General features: G+C 40.5%; 1 protein-coding gene across 1 annotated transcript in view; it reads right to left on the reverse strand.

Annotated features, from left to right (window-relative positions):
- The window catches only part of ST8SIA4 (ST8 alpha-N-acetyl-neuraminide alpha-2,8-sialyltransferase 4), a 104265-nt gene extending 96519 nt beyond the window's left edge, over nucleotides 1-7746 (reverse strand). The window contains exons 1-2 of the mRNA XM_060093200.1: nucleotides 7304-7746; nucleotides 919-1050 (exon numbers count right to left, since the gene is read on the reverse strand). Of these exons, the coding sequence (XP_059949183.1) occupies nucleotides 919-1050; nucleotides 7304-7416 (245 nt within the window). The 5' untranslated portion in view covers nucleotides 7417-7746. The remainder of the gene's footprint in view (nucleotides 1-918; nucleotides 1051-7303) is intronic.
- Between the last annotated feature and the right edge of the window lie 11067 nt (nucleotides 7747-18813).

Below are 18813 nucleotides of genomic sequence, written 5' to 3' on the forward strand. Positions count from 1 at the left end.
AGAAACTCCAGCAGATCAGCAGCTTACCCTCTTAACCACTAACCTACTCTTACAAAATCTGTGTGTTCATATCCAGTCATGGAGTAATTAGCATTTTGCCAATACTAGAAAAATGCAATGATTTTATTACGTAAAGGACAGTTGTTCTCTTGAACTTTTTAAAAGAGTTCTGATTTACTGAAATGCTGATTTAAACATACCAACCAATGCAGCAACGTAACTATAGAGAAAATGATCTGCTTGCTTCCTCCATAATTAGGAAGGTCTGGCCATAACTCTCTTATTAGAGAATTATAATTGAAGAAAACAAGATATAATGGATATATGTAGGCATTGAGTTTGATTTCAAGAGCTTATCTAAGCAAAAATATCAGAATCTTACAGAGAATAAACCTGTACTCTAGAAGCCTTATTTGCTAATTGTTACCTATTTAAGGTATAATTATTGAGACTTTTATTACAGGAGCACACATAGAAATACCCCTTCATAGAATAAGTCAAATTTATTTATAATTGTTGGCTAAATGGCAGTTGAATAGGCTCTACTTATATCCAGTGTGAGAAAACACAAGATCAGTATGAAGACTTTAGAGAAGTTAAAGATAATTCTCAAAATATACGTCCATCCTGAGTAATAAAGAAAAGTGTGTTAAACATTAGGATTCTGTCGAACATTTTATTTCATTAGTATAAAGACAGTATATTAAAAACTCACATATTCATCCTTATATTTCTGGCTGTATAATGATTTCAGTTTTATAGTTTCACATCCTTCAGTGAGAAACATTAAGAGCCTGTTCACCCTTACTGAAGTATTCATACTTAAACTATAAATCAAGCATTCAATATAAGTTTGCCAAGCCCAATGTATTCTAGAACATGATATGAAATTTATTATGTCTTATTAAAGAAACTCACCTTATCTCTAGGACCAAAGAGGAATTGATTTTCCAACCTTCTACAGAATGCTGGAAGACTGAAGAGCCAGCCTTTCGAATGATTTTATCCGAACTATTGACAAGTGATCGACTCAAACACAGCTCACCATCTCTGAAACAAATCACAATGCCAGCTTTGTGAAAGTAAGAAGCATTTTGTATAAACAGCATAATACATAATTTGATTTAGATTACTGGTGACAACTTGTAGATACAACTTTTTCTACCTGTTAGAAGAAGTATGAGCATGATGAAAGGTATTATAAAGATTAGGTGAATATAACTTTATCAGGAGAATCATTTACACTTATTATTTTACTTATTATTTTTGAAATAAAACTATTTTTATATAAAGAAAAGACCTTTGTAGTATTTAGGAAAAAAATTCTCATCGAAGTTCTGTTCCCCTTTAGCCCCTCCCTCCCCTGCTGTGTTTAACAATAGAGACAGGATGTTTGGCCAATTCTCCTGCATCTGTGTAACTGTGACTCCTAAGATTGTCACAGAAGACATACAGACATAATGGAAAGAGCTTTTGTTTTGGAGTAAGAAGACTTTGAATATCAGGTGATCTGGGCATGTTTGTGATTCTATCACTTGCTAGCCCATATGTCTTTTGACAATATTCTCTTTCACGGTGGTAAAGCCACTGTGACTTTACCTTACCTTGAAAATTGCAAAAACATTATCTAATATGCTTTGACTTTGTGAGAAGTGGAGCTCTGCATGTGAAAGTAATTTATAAAACACAATTGAAGTGCTAATTCTAAAATTACATCGGTCTCAAAACATCTCAACAATGAGATGCTTCCCTGATAGTTGGTGGTGAGGAGATAGAGATTGCAATGGGGGGGGAAACTCATTCAGTAGCCATTATTACTGGTATTTTCTGTTATATCAAATAATTAACTATGCTATCCCCACCAATTAATAGCAACAGGCAAGTATATCATGCTGCATGCTACTAGCAGGGGTGTTGGTGGTAGGTGACAGACACCTATGATCGCATTTATACCATTAGGACCTTTATAGACGAACCTCTTCATTGTTCAGTAGACTATTCCTTGGTACTTTATACATGTAAACCCGGATTCAGAGAATAAAATAGCCACCTCTCTATGGCATAGCCCTTTCAATATCTGTATTTCTTTACATGTCACCTCAATTTTTTAGAATCTCAAAAACATAGTTAAAAAGTAACATGACTATTTGCTCAGTCACAAAGTCTAAATCTGTGTTTATTATGTAGGCAATCCTCCCCTACTATCAATGGAAACATTGCCTGTGCAACAGCTGCTAGATGAATTCTGTAATTGGAGGCTGATAGTTTGGTATTTTGGTTTGCATTCTTTTTTAAACATGTAGTTCCAATTTGAAGCAACTCAAAGCATCAAATGCAACTACTCCCTGTGAAATTTAGAACTCTATAAAAATTAATATTTTAAACTGTCCTACTGATGAAAATGATACATTTGCATGCCTATGCATGGCTAATCATAGTCATTTTATAGAGGTCATTTAGGATGCAAGGAAACATAGGGTGCAATTACTACTCAGTAGCCCCGAGTCAATTTTTATATTACACGTCTAATGATAATAACTATTACATATGAATGAAAATGTGGATATACAGAGTTAACCTTCACACTTTTGGAGATACGCCTTCAAGAGTATGGACACAAATTCTCACCATTTCTAGGGGTAGGGACCTTCCCCATCTTCATCTTATTAATAATTAACTGTCCTGTCAATATCATCTTTTTCTAACCACAGATTGCTACAATTAAAATAATTATTTTCACCACCAATAAACTTTTACAGAAGAAGTAAGCTGGCATTTTAAATATCTGTGGGAGATTGCTTTACTGACAGGTAGATAAAGATACATTTTTATAAGGCAGAATGATTGCTATGATATTGTATGGAGGCTTTTCAAAACCTCTAAGATTTAAAAAAAGTGCTTTAAAAGTTTAAATCAGTTTTATATTAATGAAATGCTACCACATTATTCTGCTATTTGAATTGTTTTCATTGAACTGGTGATAAGTCAAACTTCAGACTTTTACCACTGGAAAGAATTTTGAATGAAAATAGCTACAACGAGTAACACTTCTTGAAGTCAATGGAATTCATGTGTGAGAAGGCCAGGCTGCCAGCAACCTGAGGCTCTGGAGCAAATTTCTTTGTATAGGTTAAATGAGTCCCAAGGGGTTTTTCTGCTTGTGACCTTGGTAGTACTCGGTCTGGAATAGGCTTTTCCTTCCTGTGAATGCAAGGCATGAAGGATGTTGCCACCCCCTACTAGTTTCTCATCCCAGATCAGACACGAGTGCTAAACAGCTGCACTGAAAACATTTCTCGGATGGGGTGTATACAGGAAGATTCAACACGTACTTCTAAAGGGATAATTACACAACATATAAAAGAAATAAAGCAATATATATTATAAAGTATCCCTGCTTATATCGAGCTAAGAAAAACCCAGTTAGATGGTCATCTATGCGATACCAGTGACAGAAGCTAATCAGCAGTTATATTACTAGTCTTTACAAATATTTTTCTTTGAAGTATGAGTTGCCAGGCATCACTACAATTTATTCTATTAATTCTGCAGTACATAACACACAAGATTAATTTTCATTCATGAAATTAGGTCCCCCAAAGCCCAGGAATGAACCCCACTGTAAGCTCTTCTTGACTTGGCTTTTGAATAAATGTGTTCCCTTAGGTTAAATTTTCTCTTTAATATTAAAATTTAAGTCATTTAAATGAAAAGAACTTGCATCAAATTAAGCCTGAACACAAACAGCAGGCAATTTTGTGTTTTCATTCCTTAAGTGCCAAACAACTAAAAATAAAGATGCGATGTACTACCTTAACTTACAGCCTAGGCTTTTAGTAGAATTCCAAATATAACATATGAAGTAACATGCAGATTCTGGTTTCCTGAGTTACAAGAGTGTGTTCCACCTTAGAACAAACTGGAACTAACATTGCTAACAGTGATAATACTTTAAGTATGAATGTTTATCTCCACTGTCACTTCTATCATAAGTTTCAGAACTAATACTGCTGATCATCTAGTGAGACAACCTAAAGTACACAAATTAAAAAGGAAATCTGTAGATAGTAAGAAAAGTAAGTTAAAGTGTCATTTAAAGTCACCCAGGAAAAGAGTATGTAGCAAGTTTTAAGGAATAATAATCAAAGCAAATGTCTATTTGGTATTAAAGTTTGTTACACTTTTAAATACATTATTTCATTAGATGCATATACCCACATATTTTTACCTGTAGAACCCTTAAGTGAACATATTTCTAATTATACCAAAGAGCACACAGAGCCAGTAAAATTACAGGCCAGTTGTGAGGCAAGTGCCATTTTTCCCATTAAGAAAAAATATCAATTAAGAATAGACCACTTCATACCCCTAATGCCCTTTCAGTTAAACTTCACTAGTCAACAGACCAGGCAATTGATAGGTTAGCTTCGAAGGAAACAGTTTTAAATGTCCAATTATTACTTGACCTATTCTCCAATAATTCCTTATTACAAACATGCTGCTAGTATTCCTCTGGAGATACGAGAATGTGGATGGTTGGTAGGAAAGCTGGGCTGCTGTTCTTTTTCCTTCTCTGTGGAATGACTGCTCCATATTGCATACAAGAACCTTGCTACACTGACTCTAGATGGGACCTCCAGCGTTAAAACGGGAGGCAGGTCGAATAGATAAAGAAACTGCTGCCTACTGCAAATGGTAGCAGGGAAGCTAAATATGAATCTAGGAGGATGTTCTAAGATACATGGACTGTGGAACTGTCCTTAATTGAATCCGCTGCCCACTCGCAAGGCACGCAGTGTCCCCCAAAAAGTCAGGGACTGCTGTTTACGTCACTGCTGATTACTGGCCTGGGTTCTGGGGCCAAACCGCCACTCTAGTTTACTCATCTCAAAACGAGTTCCTCCACGTGGCTTGGGTAGAAAGAGAGTCAAGGAGAAGAAGGCCGTTTGATGAGTCAACTCCTCCACCAGAAGCACTATTCTGGAGTTGAAACGAAATTATAAACTGGTATCACAAGCTTTTCCTCTGAACGTTTCATGTGAGGGAAAAGCGAAACAGCGCTCAGGGGGAACTAGCTGTCCTCACGTTGCCCCCGGCAGCGCCGACCCCAAGGGCTCAGGGAAGAGCTGGCGGCGGCAGCCCCGACGCTGCGGGGCACAGGGAGACGCGCGCCGCCTCGCCCTGCACGGCTGTAATTGCGGGATTTAATTAGGAAGGAGGAGCCCGGTTGCCGACTGAGCAGCAGTTATTATTTATTTTTTTAATTTTAAAGGGGGCCTGATTTCTGCAGTAAAGGCTTCCGCGTCTCCTCACCATTCTTCCACCCTCGCGGCCAGCTCTCGCGGAGCAGCAGCTGCTCCGCCACGCACTTCTCCTTCTGTTTGATCAACCCGCGCCCGCCCCGCGCAATCTCGAAGGAGCAGGGAAAGCTGGCTCAGCCCGAAAAAGGTGCAAGAGAAACCCCTCACCCCCAGCTGGCCCGACCGCCGCGCCCCTGCCTGCGCCCGCCTCCTACTCCTCCTCGGCGCCCTGGGCAGCGCCCACCGGCTGGCGGCGTCCAGGAAAGGCCACGGGAGGAACGTCGCCCGGGAAATGAGGCGCATCCCAGGTCGGTTATTTGACCCGGAGGACTCGGGATGCGCTCCTCCTTCCTGCCGGCGGCTAAGGGAGGCCCGGAGAGGACGCCTGGGGGGCGGGTGGTGCCTCCTCTCGCCTCCCTCGTCCCTCCCACTCTCGCTCTCCAGGGTTGCCAGCCAAGGGCCCGAACCTCAAGAGTCCTGGCGAGGCTTGGCTGCTTTGTCTGGGCTCAGGCATATCTTCGGAGCCCACCAGCCGGGAAGGGAACAAAGAGCCTCGACCCCCACGCCCCAGCCTCCGCCTCTCCCCCACGCGCCGGTTCACCACCTTCCTGAAGACCCCTTTGTCTGCCTGGGAAGCACAGGTCTACCGGGGGTGCCCACACCCCCGCCCAGAGTCCTTCTTTTCTGACAATCGAGCTAGGCTGAATTTTCAACCCACCCACTCCCTATGTTAACATCATACAGTTCGGCGTTTTTCCCCCCAACATAGACCATTTAGAGATTTGTTGATGCATAACAATCAGCCAGCCCATCCCTTATTAGCTTTTTCATTCCCTTCCCGTCCCTTTCGACTGTACTTCTATGTTAATTTTCTATAAAATAACAATTTCTTATGTAAAGATAAGCCGGCGTCTTGCTCCCTTAAATTCTCATTACTTAGGGAGGAGCAGGAATATTAAGTAACGGAGTGAATTAAGTTTGTGTGTGTGTGCACGCGCGCACACGTTTTAGCAGTCCTGTCCACCGCCCACCCCCGACCCCGCCCGCCCCAACGGCAAGGGTTCTATCTTGGTTTTCATAAATCTTAGGGAAAATAAAAACCAGGCTGGCATCTCTGCCAGTGTGGAGTTTCCGATAGCGATAGCAGACGCCTCCGGATGAGGCAGGATTTCCGAAACAGGACTTTGAACAGAGTTGACAACCAGGTTCACATCCTCAGAAAACGCTTCCAATCTATGTAAGCAACACAAAGTTGCCACCACCTCCTGGGTAAACTTCAAAGACACAGAGGCCAGGGGGGAGGGAGGAAGGAAGTGTGATATTTAGAGAACTTACTGGGGTGGAGGAAGATTCTAAACTCATCTAGACAAACTAAAGAGCAGAAATATAGTCTGTGTGAAGCTACAGCACCCAGTTTCCAAAACTGTAACCATGACGCCCATGGGTTTTACCCACGGACAGCAAATAAGGAAGTATCGTTGGCTGACCTGGAGTTTCTAATCAAATTATGATACACAGATCTACCCGACGCCAAAGAATTGTAAAGAAACAGAGGAGACACATTTCCTGCTTTCTGAGCTTTAACTTCAGCCTTTCAGTAAGCCAGCTTTCTCTAGTACCTCCCTAGAGTGATAGGGCAGAGAAAGAAGGAAGGGCAACCAGATGGTGAATAAAGAAAATCTAGATTGAGTTCTGCCCTGGGACTAAAAGGACAAGGGCACCCATTCTTTGTTGACACTTCTGCAGTGACTTCTTTGGCGTGCGAGCCCCAGCACCAACACAACTGTCACTATCACCGCACAGGGCAAGTTGAACTCGTACTGAGAACCCGCTGTAGAGAATCACACACACCTCAACAACAGCCTTTGTTATTTAATTCACGAGGCTAAACACAAGCTGACACCAACACAAATACTACCCCAACCCTCACTCTGTCGTCTATATTCACATTTCATTTATGGCTTGACTTTTTATCATATCCTAAAATGAAGCTTTGCATTTACCCGATGAGTTGCGTCTCCTGGTGCTCCTCAGTTCTTGCTATTTCTTTTGTTTTATAAAAGATCAGGAGCAGACTTATCGTGCAGATCGTCCACCTCTTCCTAATGGAGCGCATCTTGGGTGCCCGGGAAAGTCCTGGTTGCCCCAGCTCCCTCACCTTCTCTTCATATAAAGGCTCCGTTTTGGGGAGATGTAGTCGCGGGGAGGCGGGGGGGATCTGTAAAATGGGAGGAGAGCGTGGAGCTGGGATCTCAGGTCTCGAGGGTCCTCTGCGGCCAAGCTCCCGCTGGTCCTCGAGCGCTGCCCAGCGCACTCTCTCGCGGTTCCCGCCAGCCCTAACTCGCTCCTCGCCGCCTCCCTGGGGCTCAGGTTTTTTTCCGAAGAGACACCTTGTACATTGGAGGTGGCGGCCGCTTCTGCAGCCGGGTTCGGGGGCGTCACTGGCCCTTCCCTTTTCCTAGCATGGAAATGATGAACAAAACCAGCCAATCACGGGACTCAGGGGCGGAGGCTGCTGTTGCTTTTCGTCGCTGGCGGCTGCTTGGAGAGTAACGTCGCCGGCCTCGCCTGAACTGTGCAGAGAGGAAGCTCACAAGCTCACAGTCGTGTACACACACACGCACATACACACGCACGCACCAGTGCTCGCACACCGTGGGAAGAGAGCAGCGCACTAAGAAGTCAGGTCGCCCTCTCGGGACACCAAAGCGTTAGCTCTGTGGACAAGGAAGCACCGAGATAGTCCGCATCAGCGTGGAGAGGACACCTCAGCTGGGGACAGATCGGAGACGCCTGCTCTATCGGATAGAGCTGGTGGTGGGTAGCAAGAGGGGTACTTTCTTACGAGCGTCTTTGCTAAATATACACACACGCGCGCACGCACACGGGCGCGCGCACACACACAAACGCACGCCCTCTGAAGTGGAGTGAATGCGGGGAGGGAGGGGGAAGGAGTTGGAGGACCTATTATATTCCGTGCACCGCTCAATCCGGAAAGTACAAATACACACGCGAGCAGATCAGCCGATCGCCCACTCAGCGTGGGTGGTGGATGACGACCCCGACTCAGGATTCTGCAGGAAACAACCGATGACAGAGGTGTCATTAGGGACTTCATGGATATTTATGTGACTCGTTCATTGCCATTTGGAAACTCCTCACGCAGGAGTCAAGGAAACTCCAATCCCACTTGAACTTCCCTGCTGAGAGACAGGATTCTGAGAAAAGTAGGACCTCCTTTTCAAATGCAAGTACACCTATACACACGCACAACACACACACACACACACACACACGAAGAAAGGAAGGAGAAAAGAAATGGAAGAGAGGAAGGAAGAAAAGAAGGAAAAAAAATAGAAGAGCAAGCTTTTCTCTGAAAGTCTTAGTAATGTGCATTTAGCCTGATTTTCACCCTCTCCTCCCCTTTGCTCTTTGTTTTTAGTTTTGTTTTTTAGTTCTATTGTATTGTGTGGCAGGGGCACTCTTCCCGTCCTAGGTTCTAGACTTCAGAGTCCTTCTCCAAGTCTTGGATCTCCGCCCTCACCCAGAGAGAAGCTTGCAACTCAGGTTGTACCATGCCTTGGCTTGGCTTTTACTGAGGGGTGGTGGAGGTGGATCGGGAGCCACTTCTCGGGTGACAGTGCCTGGAAGCCAGGATTTCCCGCATCTATTTGAGCGGGCCCCAAGCTCTCCACCTCCACCCCTTCCCCCAGAGCCTCTCAATTCAATTTCTTGTTCTTTCGGGTTGAGCGGTGTCTCCAGCTGTCATCCACTCTTGGCCCCTGGGGTTTACACCTTCCTAAACCCAGAAACGGTGAGGTTCACCCCCAGTCCTCTGCTGGAGGGGCGCAAGAGTGGCTATTCCGATTTCCAGTCCCTTGACAGCTTAAAATAACAAGGATAACAGCCAACACCTTTGCTTGAAAACCCGAGAGCCCTGGCAATGTTTGCCATTCTTCCTCTAAGATGTAGAAAGTTAAGAACCTCTCAGGTCTCTGCTCACAGCAGAGCGAATAGGAGGTTGGGTCTAAAATACTCAAAGGAGCAAGTAATTATGAACCTTTATTGACACTACAAGTGGCCTACCGGGAGCGTTTCGAGTTTATTGATGTCTAGGCAAATCCCACTTGTATTAATGCAGCTCGATCACACTGCCTTCTCATTTAGCAGAAACTGCAAGAATAAAACAGCTTCTTATTTAAGTGAAAAGGGTACTGGGGTGTGTGGGGGGGTGGGCAATGCATGGTTAGGATGCTAACTTCTCTAGATTAACTTTTGATTTTTAAGTAGTAAACAAATATATTCTGGATTTCAAATAAAACATTACCTGCTGCTGCTGATGGAGTAATATGTATCACTTAATTAAATTCATCCAGCATTTCTTAAGCAATTACTATGGGCCAGAAAATACATGTGGGCATGGGAACATAGAGATGAATAAAATACAGCATCTAACCAGACAGAAAGATCACGCACTCAGAGGGGGACAGATTGTGAAAAATAAATAAATAAAAATAAGTTGCAGTACGGCACCATGAACTAACAGCAGCATTTGAAGTACGTATCCTGTATCTGGGTAAGCTACTGGATGGAAATAGATAGAGTGTTTAAGTCTTGGGGAGCAAGGAAGGTGAGTTTCCTAGGAAAGGGCACACATAAACTGGGGTTTGCAAAGCTAAGGGGTAAGCCAGGCAGAGGGAGGGTAGAACACTGCAAGCACAGGAAAGAGTATGTATACACAGAGAGGAATAAAATGCAGGAGCTTTGGGGTAGATCAGTACTGTTGGAACAGGAAATGGGAAAGGAAAGTAGTGGACATAAGTCTTCAGTGTGACCATAATAATCTAAAGCTCCACAATGTCAAATTGTCTTCTCTAATGGGAAAGTTGCAACATGAAAATCTTCAAGAGCAAAGTGGGTTTAATTCATGTATTAAGCTTTAAGTTTGGTGAAACGGTTCACATGGCCCAAACAAAACAAAACAAATCCACCAACAGCAAAACTAAAGCAAAGCAAGAACTAGTTATAGGAATACATGACAGATTTAAATGCCTAAGAAAAAAAAAAAAACCTCTCCAGTTGTATAATGCTGCTGCTTCTGAATTTGTTAAGCACAGCACATTTTATTGATACATAGAGGTGAACACCTCTGAATGACTGATAATGGTTCAGTGGAACTCAAGAGATTCCCCTTCCCATATTTGAACAATTAAGTTTTTCTTAACATTTTTATTGGAGTATAATTGTTTTACAATGGTGTGTTAGTTTCTGCTGTATAACAAACTGAATCAGTTATACATATACATATATCCCCATATCTCTTCCCTCTTGCATCTCCCTCCCACACTCCCTATCCCACCCCTCTGGGTGGACACAAAGCACCAAGCTGATCTCCCTGTGCCATGTGGCTGCTTCTCACTAGCTATCTATTTTACATTTGGTAGTGTATATATGTCCATGCCACTCTCTTACTTCCTCCCAGCTAACCCTTCCCCCTCCCCGTGTCCTCAAGTCCATTCTCTACGTCTGCGTCTTTATTCCTGTCCTGCCCCTAGGTTCTTCAGAACCATTTTTTTTAAGATTCCATATATATATGTTAGCATACAGTATTTGTTTTTCTCTTTCTGACTTACTTCACTCTGTATGACAGTCTCGAGGTCCATCCACCTCACTGCAAATGACTCAGTTTCATTTCTTTTTACGGCTGAGTAATATTCCATTGTATATATGTGCCACACATTCTTTATCCATTCATCTGTTGATGGACACTTAGGTTGCTTCCATGTCCCGGCTATTGTAAATAGAGCTGCAATGAACATTGTGGTGCATGACTCTTTTTGAATTATGGTTTTCTCAGGGTATATGCCCAGTAGTGGGATTGCTAGGTCATATGGTAGTTCTGTTTTTAGTTTTTTAAGGAACCTCCATACTGTTCTCCATAGTGGCTGTATCAATTTACAACCCCACCAACAGTGCAAGAGGGTTCCCTTTTCTCCACACCCTCTCCAGCATCTATTGTTTGTAGATTTTTTGATGATGGCCATTCTGACCAGTGTGAAGTGATTATCTCATTGTAGGTTTTTTTTTTTTTTTTTTTTTTTTTGCGGTATGCGGGCCTCTCACTGCCGTGGCCTCCCCCGTTGCGGAGCACAGGCTCCGGACGCGCAGGCTCCGGACGCGCAGGCTCAGCGGCCATGGCTCACGGGCCCAGCCGCTCCGCGGCACACGGGATCCTCCCAGACCGGGGCACGAACCCGCATCCCCTGCATCGGCAGGCGGACTCTCAACCACTTGCGCCACCAGGGAGGCCCTCTCATTGTAGTTTTGATTTGCATTTCTCTGATTAGTGATGTTGAGCATCCTTTCATGTGTTTGTTGGCAATCTGTATATCTTCTTTGAAGAAATGTCTATTTAGGTCTTCTGCCCATTTTTGGATTGGATTGTTTGATTTTTTAATATTGAGCGGCATGAGCTGCTTGTATATTTTGGAGATTAATCCTTTGTCAGTTGCTTCATTTGCAAATATTTTCTCCCATTCTGAGGGTTGTCTTTTCGTCTTGTTTATAATTTCCTTTGCCGTGCAAAAGCTTTTAAGTTTCATTAGGTCCCACCCATTTGTTTATTTTTGTTTCTATTTCCATTTCTCTAGAAGGTGGGTCAAAAGAGATCTTGCTGTGATTTATGTCATAGAGTTGAACAATTAAGTTTTGAGAGTATAATTTAATGTCATTATTTGATATTATTAGATTCATGAAATATGCATCCATAACAATTTGCCAAGTTTAAAAATACATATAGACCAACACTATGGCCAAACTGAGGACAGTCTGGTTCAATATGCTATTAGGTACAAGAACTATAAATATATATGTTGGGTAAAAAGTCTTATCCACAGAAGTGTCTCTGGACTTACCTCCCTCCATTAGAATGCCTGTTTTGATGATCCTGAAAAATTAGAGTTGTTCCTAAATTTCCATTCTATCTTTGGACTGTAAGTTCTTCAATAAAGAGAACACATTTGTCTTTATTCAGCACAAATCTGCAATTACACAGTAGTACCCTTTGAATAAATAATGCAAGTAATGGCAGATGGTTTTAAAATGCTACTTTATCCTTTAACTTAATATAAGTCATGCTTTAATTGCTGGCTGTGCCCTCAACTTCAGCTGGAAAGAAATGAATAGACACTTGCAATCTCATAGTGGGGTTTTTAATAGCCCATGACAATTTTTAATAGGCTATTTTTTAGAGCAGTTTTAGGTTTACAGCGATATTGAGTAGCAAGCTACACACTTACCCATTTGGGAGGTGGAGATATGGAATAATATCCTCAGAACTGAAAAGGAACTTTGAGACCAAAAAACAAAGCAGGCAACTCCATAAAGTGCAACTATGAAGTTTATTGTGGGTAATTTACATACAGGCAGGAAGGATCCCGCACACAGATGATCCAGAGTGCATTCAGCACCACCAAAAGGGGTACAGGGGGATTTAAAAGGGCCAAAGCTAAAAACAGAATCTGACTACCAAGTGAGAAGCACATCCACACAAACTGGAACTGGAACCAGGGGTTTTTCCTTCCCCTCAAGGTCTTATGGCTATTAACCAACTGCATTAGCAAAAGGCATTCTTCCAGTTTTCATATCAGGTGAAGGCAAGGGTAAAAATTGACAGGGAACGCATCTGGCTTGGGTGCATTCCTTGTGAGTAGACAAAAGTTTAGCCCTGAGGAAAGGGGGATGGGTAGGACCATGGGCCTAATATGGAGCTGACATTTGTCAAAGTCAGTGAGAGTACAGTGAAAGTGGCATCATTGTCACCCAAAGTCCGTAGTTTACAATAGGGTTCACTCTTGGAATTGTATATTCTATGGGCTTTGACAAATGTACAATGATATCCACCAATACAATGATGGTATAATATCCACCATTATAATATCATACAGAACAGTTTCACTGCCCTAAAAATCCTCTGTGCTCTGGCTATTCATGCCCCCCTCCCCAGCCAGCTCCAGGCAACCACTGATCTTTTTACTGTATCTATAGGTTTGCCTTTTTTAGAAGACATATAGTTGGAATGATAAAGTATGTAGCCCTTTCATATTGGCTTCTTTTACTTAGTAATATGCTTTAAAGATTCCTCTGTATTTTTTCATGGCTTGAAAGCTCATTTCTTTTTAACATTGAATGTTCCATTATCTGCATGTACCACAGTTTATTTATCCAAATGCCTACTGAAGGACATCTTGGTTGCTTCCAAGTTTTGGCAATCATAAAGCTGCTATAAACGTGCAGTCTTTTGTGTTTGTGTGTGGGCATGTTTTCAACATTTGGGTAAATACCAAGGAGTGCTGTTGCTGGTAAGATTGATGGTAAGGTTAGCTTTGTAAGAAACCTGAAGTGATTTCCAGGTGGCTGTATTATTTTCATTTCATCAGCAAAGAATGAGAGTTCGTGTTGCTCCACATCTTTACCAGCATTTAGTGTTTTTGGTGTTTTGAATTTTGTCCATCTAATAAGCATTTAGTGGTATCTCACTGTTGTTTTAATTTGCATGTCTCCGATGACATACAATATGTTTATCTGCCGTCTGTATATCTTCTTTGGTGAGAGGTCCAGATCGTTTGTTCATTTTTAAATTAGGTTGTTCATTTTTTAATTGCTGGGTTTAAGTGTTCCTTGTATATTTTAGATAACAATCCTTTATCACATGTCTTTTGCAATATTGTCTTCCAGTTCATTCTCTTGACTTTCACAGAGCAGAAGTTTTAAATTTTAAGTCCAGCTTATCAACTATTTCTTACACTGATCATGCCTTTGATGCTATATCTAAAAAATCATCATCAAATCCAAGGTCATCTAGATTTTCTTGTGTGTCATCTTCTAGGAGTTTTGTAGTTTCCCAAATTACATTTAGGTCTATTATCTATTTTGAGTTAATTTTTGTGAAGAACATACCTAAGGTATATTTGCATGTGGATGTCTAGTGTTTCAGCATCATTTGTTGAAATGACTATTTTTTCTTAATTTTTTTGCTTTACTCCTTTATCAAAGGTCAGTTGAATACACTTGTATGGGTCTGTTTCTGGGTACTTTATTTGTTCCATTGATCTATTTGTCTATTCTTTCACCAGTATCACATTGTCTTGAGTATTATAGCTTTATAGTAAGTCTTGAAGTCTGGTAGTGTCACTCCTCCAACTTTGTTCTTCTTCAATATTGTGCTGGCTATTTTGGGTTTTTTGTCTTTCCATATAAACTTTAGAATTGGTTTGCCAATATCCTCAAAATAACTTGCTGTGATTTTGATTGGAATTGTGTTGATCTGTTAAAAGCTGGGAAGAATTGACATCTTGACAATATTGAGTTTTCCTATCCATAAACCTGGATCATTTCTTCATTTATTTAGTTTTTCTGTGATTCCTTTCATCAGAATTTGGTGTTTTCCTCATATAGATATTGTACATGTTTAGTTAGATTTATACCAAAGTATTTCATTTTTTGAATGCTAATATAAATTTTTTTTTCCATTTCAAATTCCACATGATCCTTGCTAGTACCCATGACATTTTAATAATGGGAATGTTGGTGTAGTAGTCAGGAATCTCGAGAGAAAAAGAACCAATGGAATGTGTGTATATACAGATATAAAGAGATTTATTTTAAGGAATCAATCACACGATTGTGGAGGCTGGCAATTTCTAACTCTGCAGGATAAGCCAGCAGGCTGGAGACTTGGGAAGAGGGAAGAGTTGATGTTGCAGCTCACATCCGAGGTCATCTGGGGGTAGATATCCCTCTTTCTTGGGGAACCTTTGTCTGTTTTTCCTTAAGGTCTTCAGCTTACTGGCTAAGGCCCACGTTATGGATGGTAATTTGCTTTACTCATAGTTTATTGATTTAAATGTTACTCTCATCTAAAAACACCTCACAGCAACATCTAGACTGGTGTTTGATCAAATATCTGGGTGTCTGGCCTAATCAACTTGGCACATAAGATTAACCATCACAGATGAGCTGATTGAAGGTCTTGTTTATGACCTAGCAACATAGTGAGAATTATTTACAAAGCCTTTTACCTATGAATCAATGATTAAGAAGAACAAGAAGCATATTATTGAGAAAATTCAGCTGTTCACCAACAGGCAACTCAATCTCTTTATTTGTTTCTGGACAAAATATCTAGTTTTAAAAAATTTATTCTAAATTAATCCATTTTGCCCATGTAAATATTCATAAAAGCTTCACATATTTTTCTGTATGTATATTCATTGTCCTTTTGTTACTCTTTTTTTCATCCATAGTAACCAAATATAATAGGCTTACCACAGAAGGGTGATTTTGACTTTAGGTACAAGATATAATCATGAATCTAGTATAATTTCTGGAACAACAGAAAAAATCCCATCATTGCCATTCTCAATTCTTCCCCGTTATTTAACCCACATCACTTACATCATCCTTTGCATTTAATACTTAATCACTATTTAAACATGAATGTGCTTAGAAGAGACAATTCTTACATACTGTTAGTCAAATATTTTTTAATTTTTAATATCCATTTGAAATGTTCTCTGACATCTTGTAACCCCTGCCAGTTAAATATGCCTCATTCTGAAATAAGCACTTCAGCTGCTCACAGTCCACATTTTAATTGTTTATAAGCTCTTATCTCTTTCAGTTCTATAGTCCTAGTTCTTGGTGTTTTATTTCCTACTGCACACATCCCTGAAATGTTAAAATAAACAGGCACACTATCCCATACATGTTTTGGCAAGTCCTAGATTCCCTACCTTATGACCTAGTGATATTCTTTGTGCTCTCCTTTTGCTGTTTTTCTGTGCTTAATGGTGATGGGAGAAACTATCTTGTAGGAAGAGAATAACCATCAGGCTAAATATTACTCCAAACTGGTCAGCTATTGAATAGTAGTCACTTCATAGGCAATTGTGTGTGTCACTACCTAGGGAATTTACTGTTTGGGGTTTGTAATTTCTTCAATCTTTGTGTACCTTCTAAAAGTCTCTCTTGGGCTTCCCTGGTGGCACAGTGATTAAGAATCTGACTGCTACTGCAGGGGACATGGGTTCAAGCCCTGGTCCAGGAAGATCCCACATGCCGTGGAGCAACTAAGCCTGCGTGCCGCAACTACTGAGCCTGAGCTCTAGAGCCTGCGAGCCACAACTACTGATGCCTAGAGCCCATGCTCCGCAACAAGAGAAGCCACTGCAATGAGAAGCGCACGCACCACAATGAAGAGTCGCCCCCGCTCGCCGCAACTAGAGAGAGCCTGTGTAGCAACGAAGACCCAACACAGCCAAAAATAAATTTTAAAAAACAATTAATAAAAATAAAAAATAAAAGTCTCTCTTGTATCTGATTTAACCAATTTCTGTTCTCCTCTCTTATCTTTATTTTCTTAAATTGCCCAATCTAATCACCCACTTAATGTTTTCTTTAATAGAACCCACATTCCTTTTATATTATTTTCAATTCATCATAATAAAAGCAAAAGAGAAATAGTAGTAAAACTTGTTCATGGCTAAAAAATTATTTCTGTAAATCTATCTCTTTCTAGATATCTATATCTATGTAACTTTTTATAGTTACAATAGTTACAGTGAGTACCTCTGGAAAATATTGCTTTGATATACATATACTGTTATAACATGGAACAGTTCTATGTAAATTGAGTTTTGTGAAGCATTTTAAATGATTTTTAATGTTTGTCATTTGAAGATTTTAAAGAAAAATAATATTGAGGTCATCACTAACTGGCAAACTGGTGATCGACATAGCCTGCAGAAGACGTTTTGTTTTCCTGCAAAATGGATTGAAATAAAATACACACACATGCATACACATGCACACACACACATACACACACAATTAGTTGTCAGTACTTCAAATTTATTTTCAAAAAATCAGAAGGCTTGTTAATACCAGATTCACCTACTCTGACGGTAACAATTAGGGGGAGTTAAGTAGCAGCTGTTTCATCTCTGTAATTTGTGTTTATTCCAGAACTTTAAAATTCATTTGTACTTTCGCTTCTTGGCCCCTGCAGGTATTTGAGTTTGCAGCCCTTCAAGTAAGTAATTCTATTAGAAGATATAAACTTCATGATTTATCTGTCTAATGTATTGAAATTTAGATAATTTCAGCTTTTTTTTGTAAAGTAACTAAATAAAGCCCCTATTAACTAAAATTTTGAATGCCAAGTCTAGAAATGCCTAACCTGTCAGCAGGAGAAAGTTGCTTTGGGAGAATGAATCAAGATACTCACTGGAGGGAACCTGTGGGAATAAAGGAAAAATAATAAGTCTAATTCACACATGACCTGTGCCTCACAATATAAATAATTGACCTGTCTTCTGCCTTACCACTATAGTATTTCCCTACATTCCATCAGAAAACTTTATGTAAATAGCTGTGGATACCGGAGGCATTGTGGCTAACCACATGCTCACAAGTAGGCAGCTTATGCAAACTGTGATAGTTTATGTTAGTTACAGTTGTGATCATATCATTAGAAAAATAAAGAAATATGTTTTAGAATTCTACTGGGAAGATCAAAAATATCTGGGGATTTTACCCCTCTTGTGTGACCTAAATGTAAAACTATTTACCTTTTGACCACATGTCTTAGATGGAGATAGGAAGAAGGAAGTAGATTGGATTTATCCACTTAGCATCTTTTTGACAGAGGAGTAAATTTACAGAGAATTCTCAGAAGTCAGTGGATTATGACTACAACATTTATGATGTATGGAATTCCTGTGGAGACTCACCTAGAACCTATGAATATTTTGAATGTGTGTCCTTGGTTTTAGAGACATCTGTCATAGCTCTGTTGAGGTGATCAGAGATGTTTGGGCAGTTGATGATTCTTGTCCATGGATGATGAGATCCCTTTGAAGATGAAGTCATGTATAGAAAGCATTAAAACTAGCCTTATATAGTTCTCTGATGACAACTGGTAGAACAAGCACAAAAAGACATGTCAGACTACCACTCCAACTGGTATTCAACTACCCACCTAATCCCATGATAGTTACTCATAACTTACAGTTAAGGGGTTAAAGAGATGAGTAGAATCTTTGGAAATCTAGTCAAAATATTTATTGAATAATTACATACTGTGATTAGTGTGTGAAGGAGTCAACAGGGCAATGTAACAGAGGGTAATAAAGGAGTTCTTTGAACAAGATGGTCAGGCAAGGGCTCTCTGAGGAGATGACATTTGAAATGAGACTTGCAGAATAAAAGGAATATAGCAATACACAGAACTGGGTTTAAGAGCATCACAGGCTAAGAGAATAGCAAGTCAAAAGGCCAGCAAGTAGAAAATGGCTAGGCAGAAATGTTAGAAAATAAAGAATACAATGGCAGTCATTATATCGTGCATAATAAATTAAGGGAAATAGAAGATACCATATAAGAAGGTATTTGAGGAAACAAGTTTCTGAAATATTTATACCAAAGTCTGTGAAAACAAACTTATTTAGGACAT

Source organism: Mesoplodon densirostris, chromosome 3 (genome assembly GCF_025265405.1).
Source record: "Mesoplodon densirostris isolate mMesDen1 chromosome 3, mMesDen1 primary haplotype, whole genome shotgun sequence".
Lineage (NCBI taxonomy): Eukaryota > Metazoa > Chordata > Mammalia > Artiodactyla > Ziphiidae > Mesoplodon > Mesoplodon densirostris.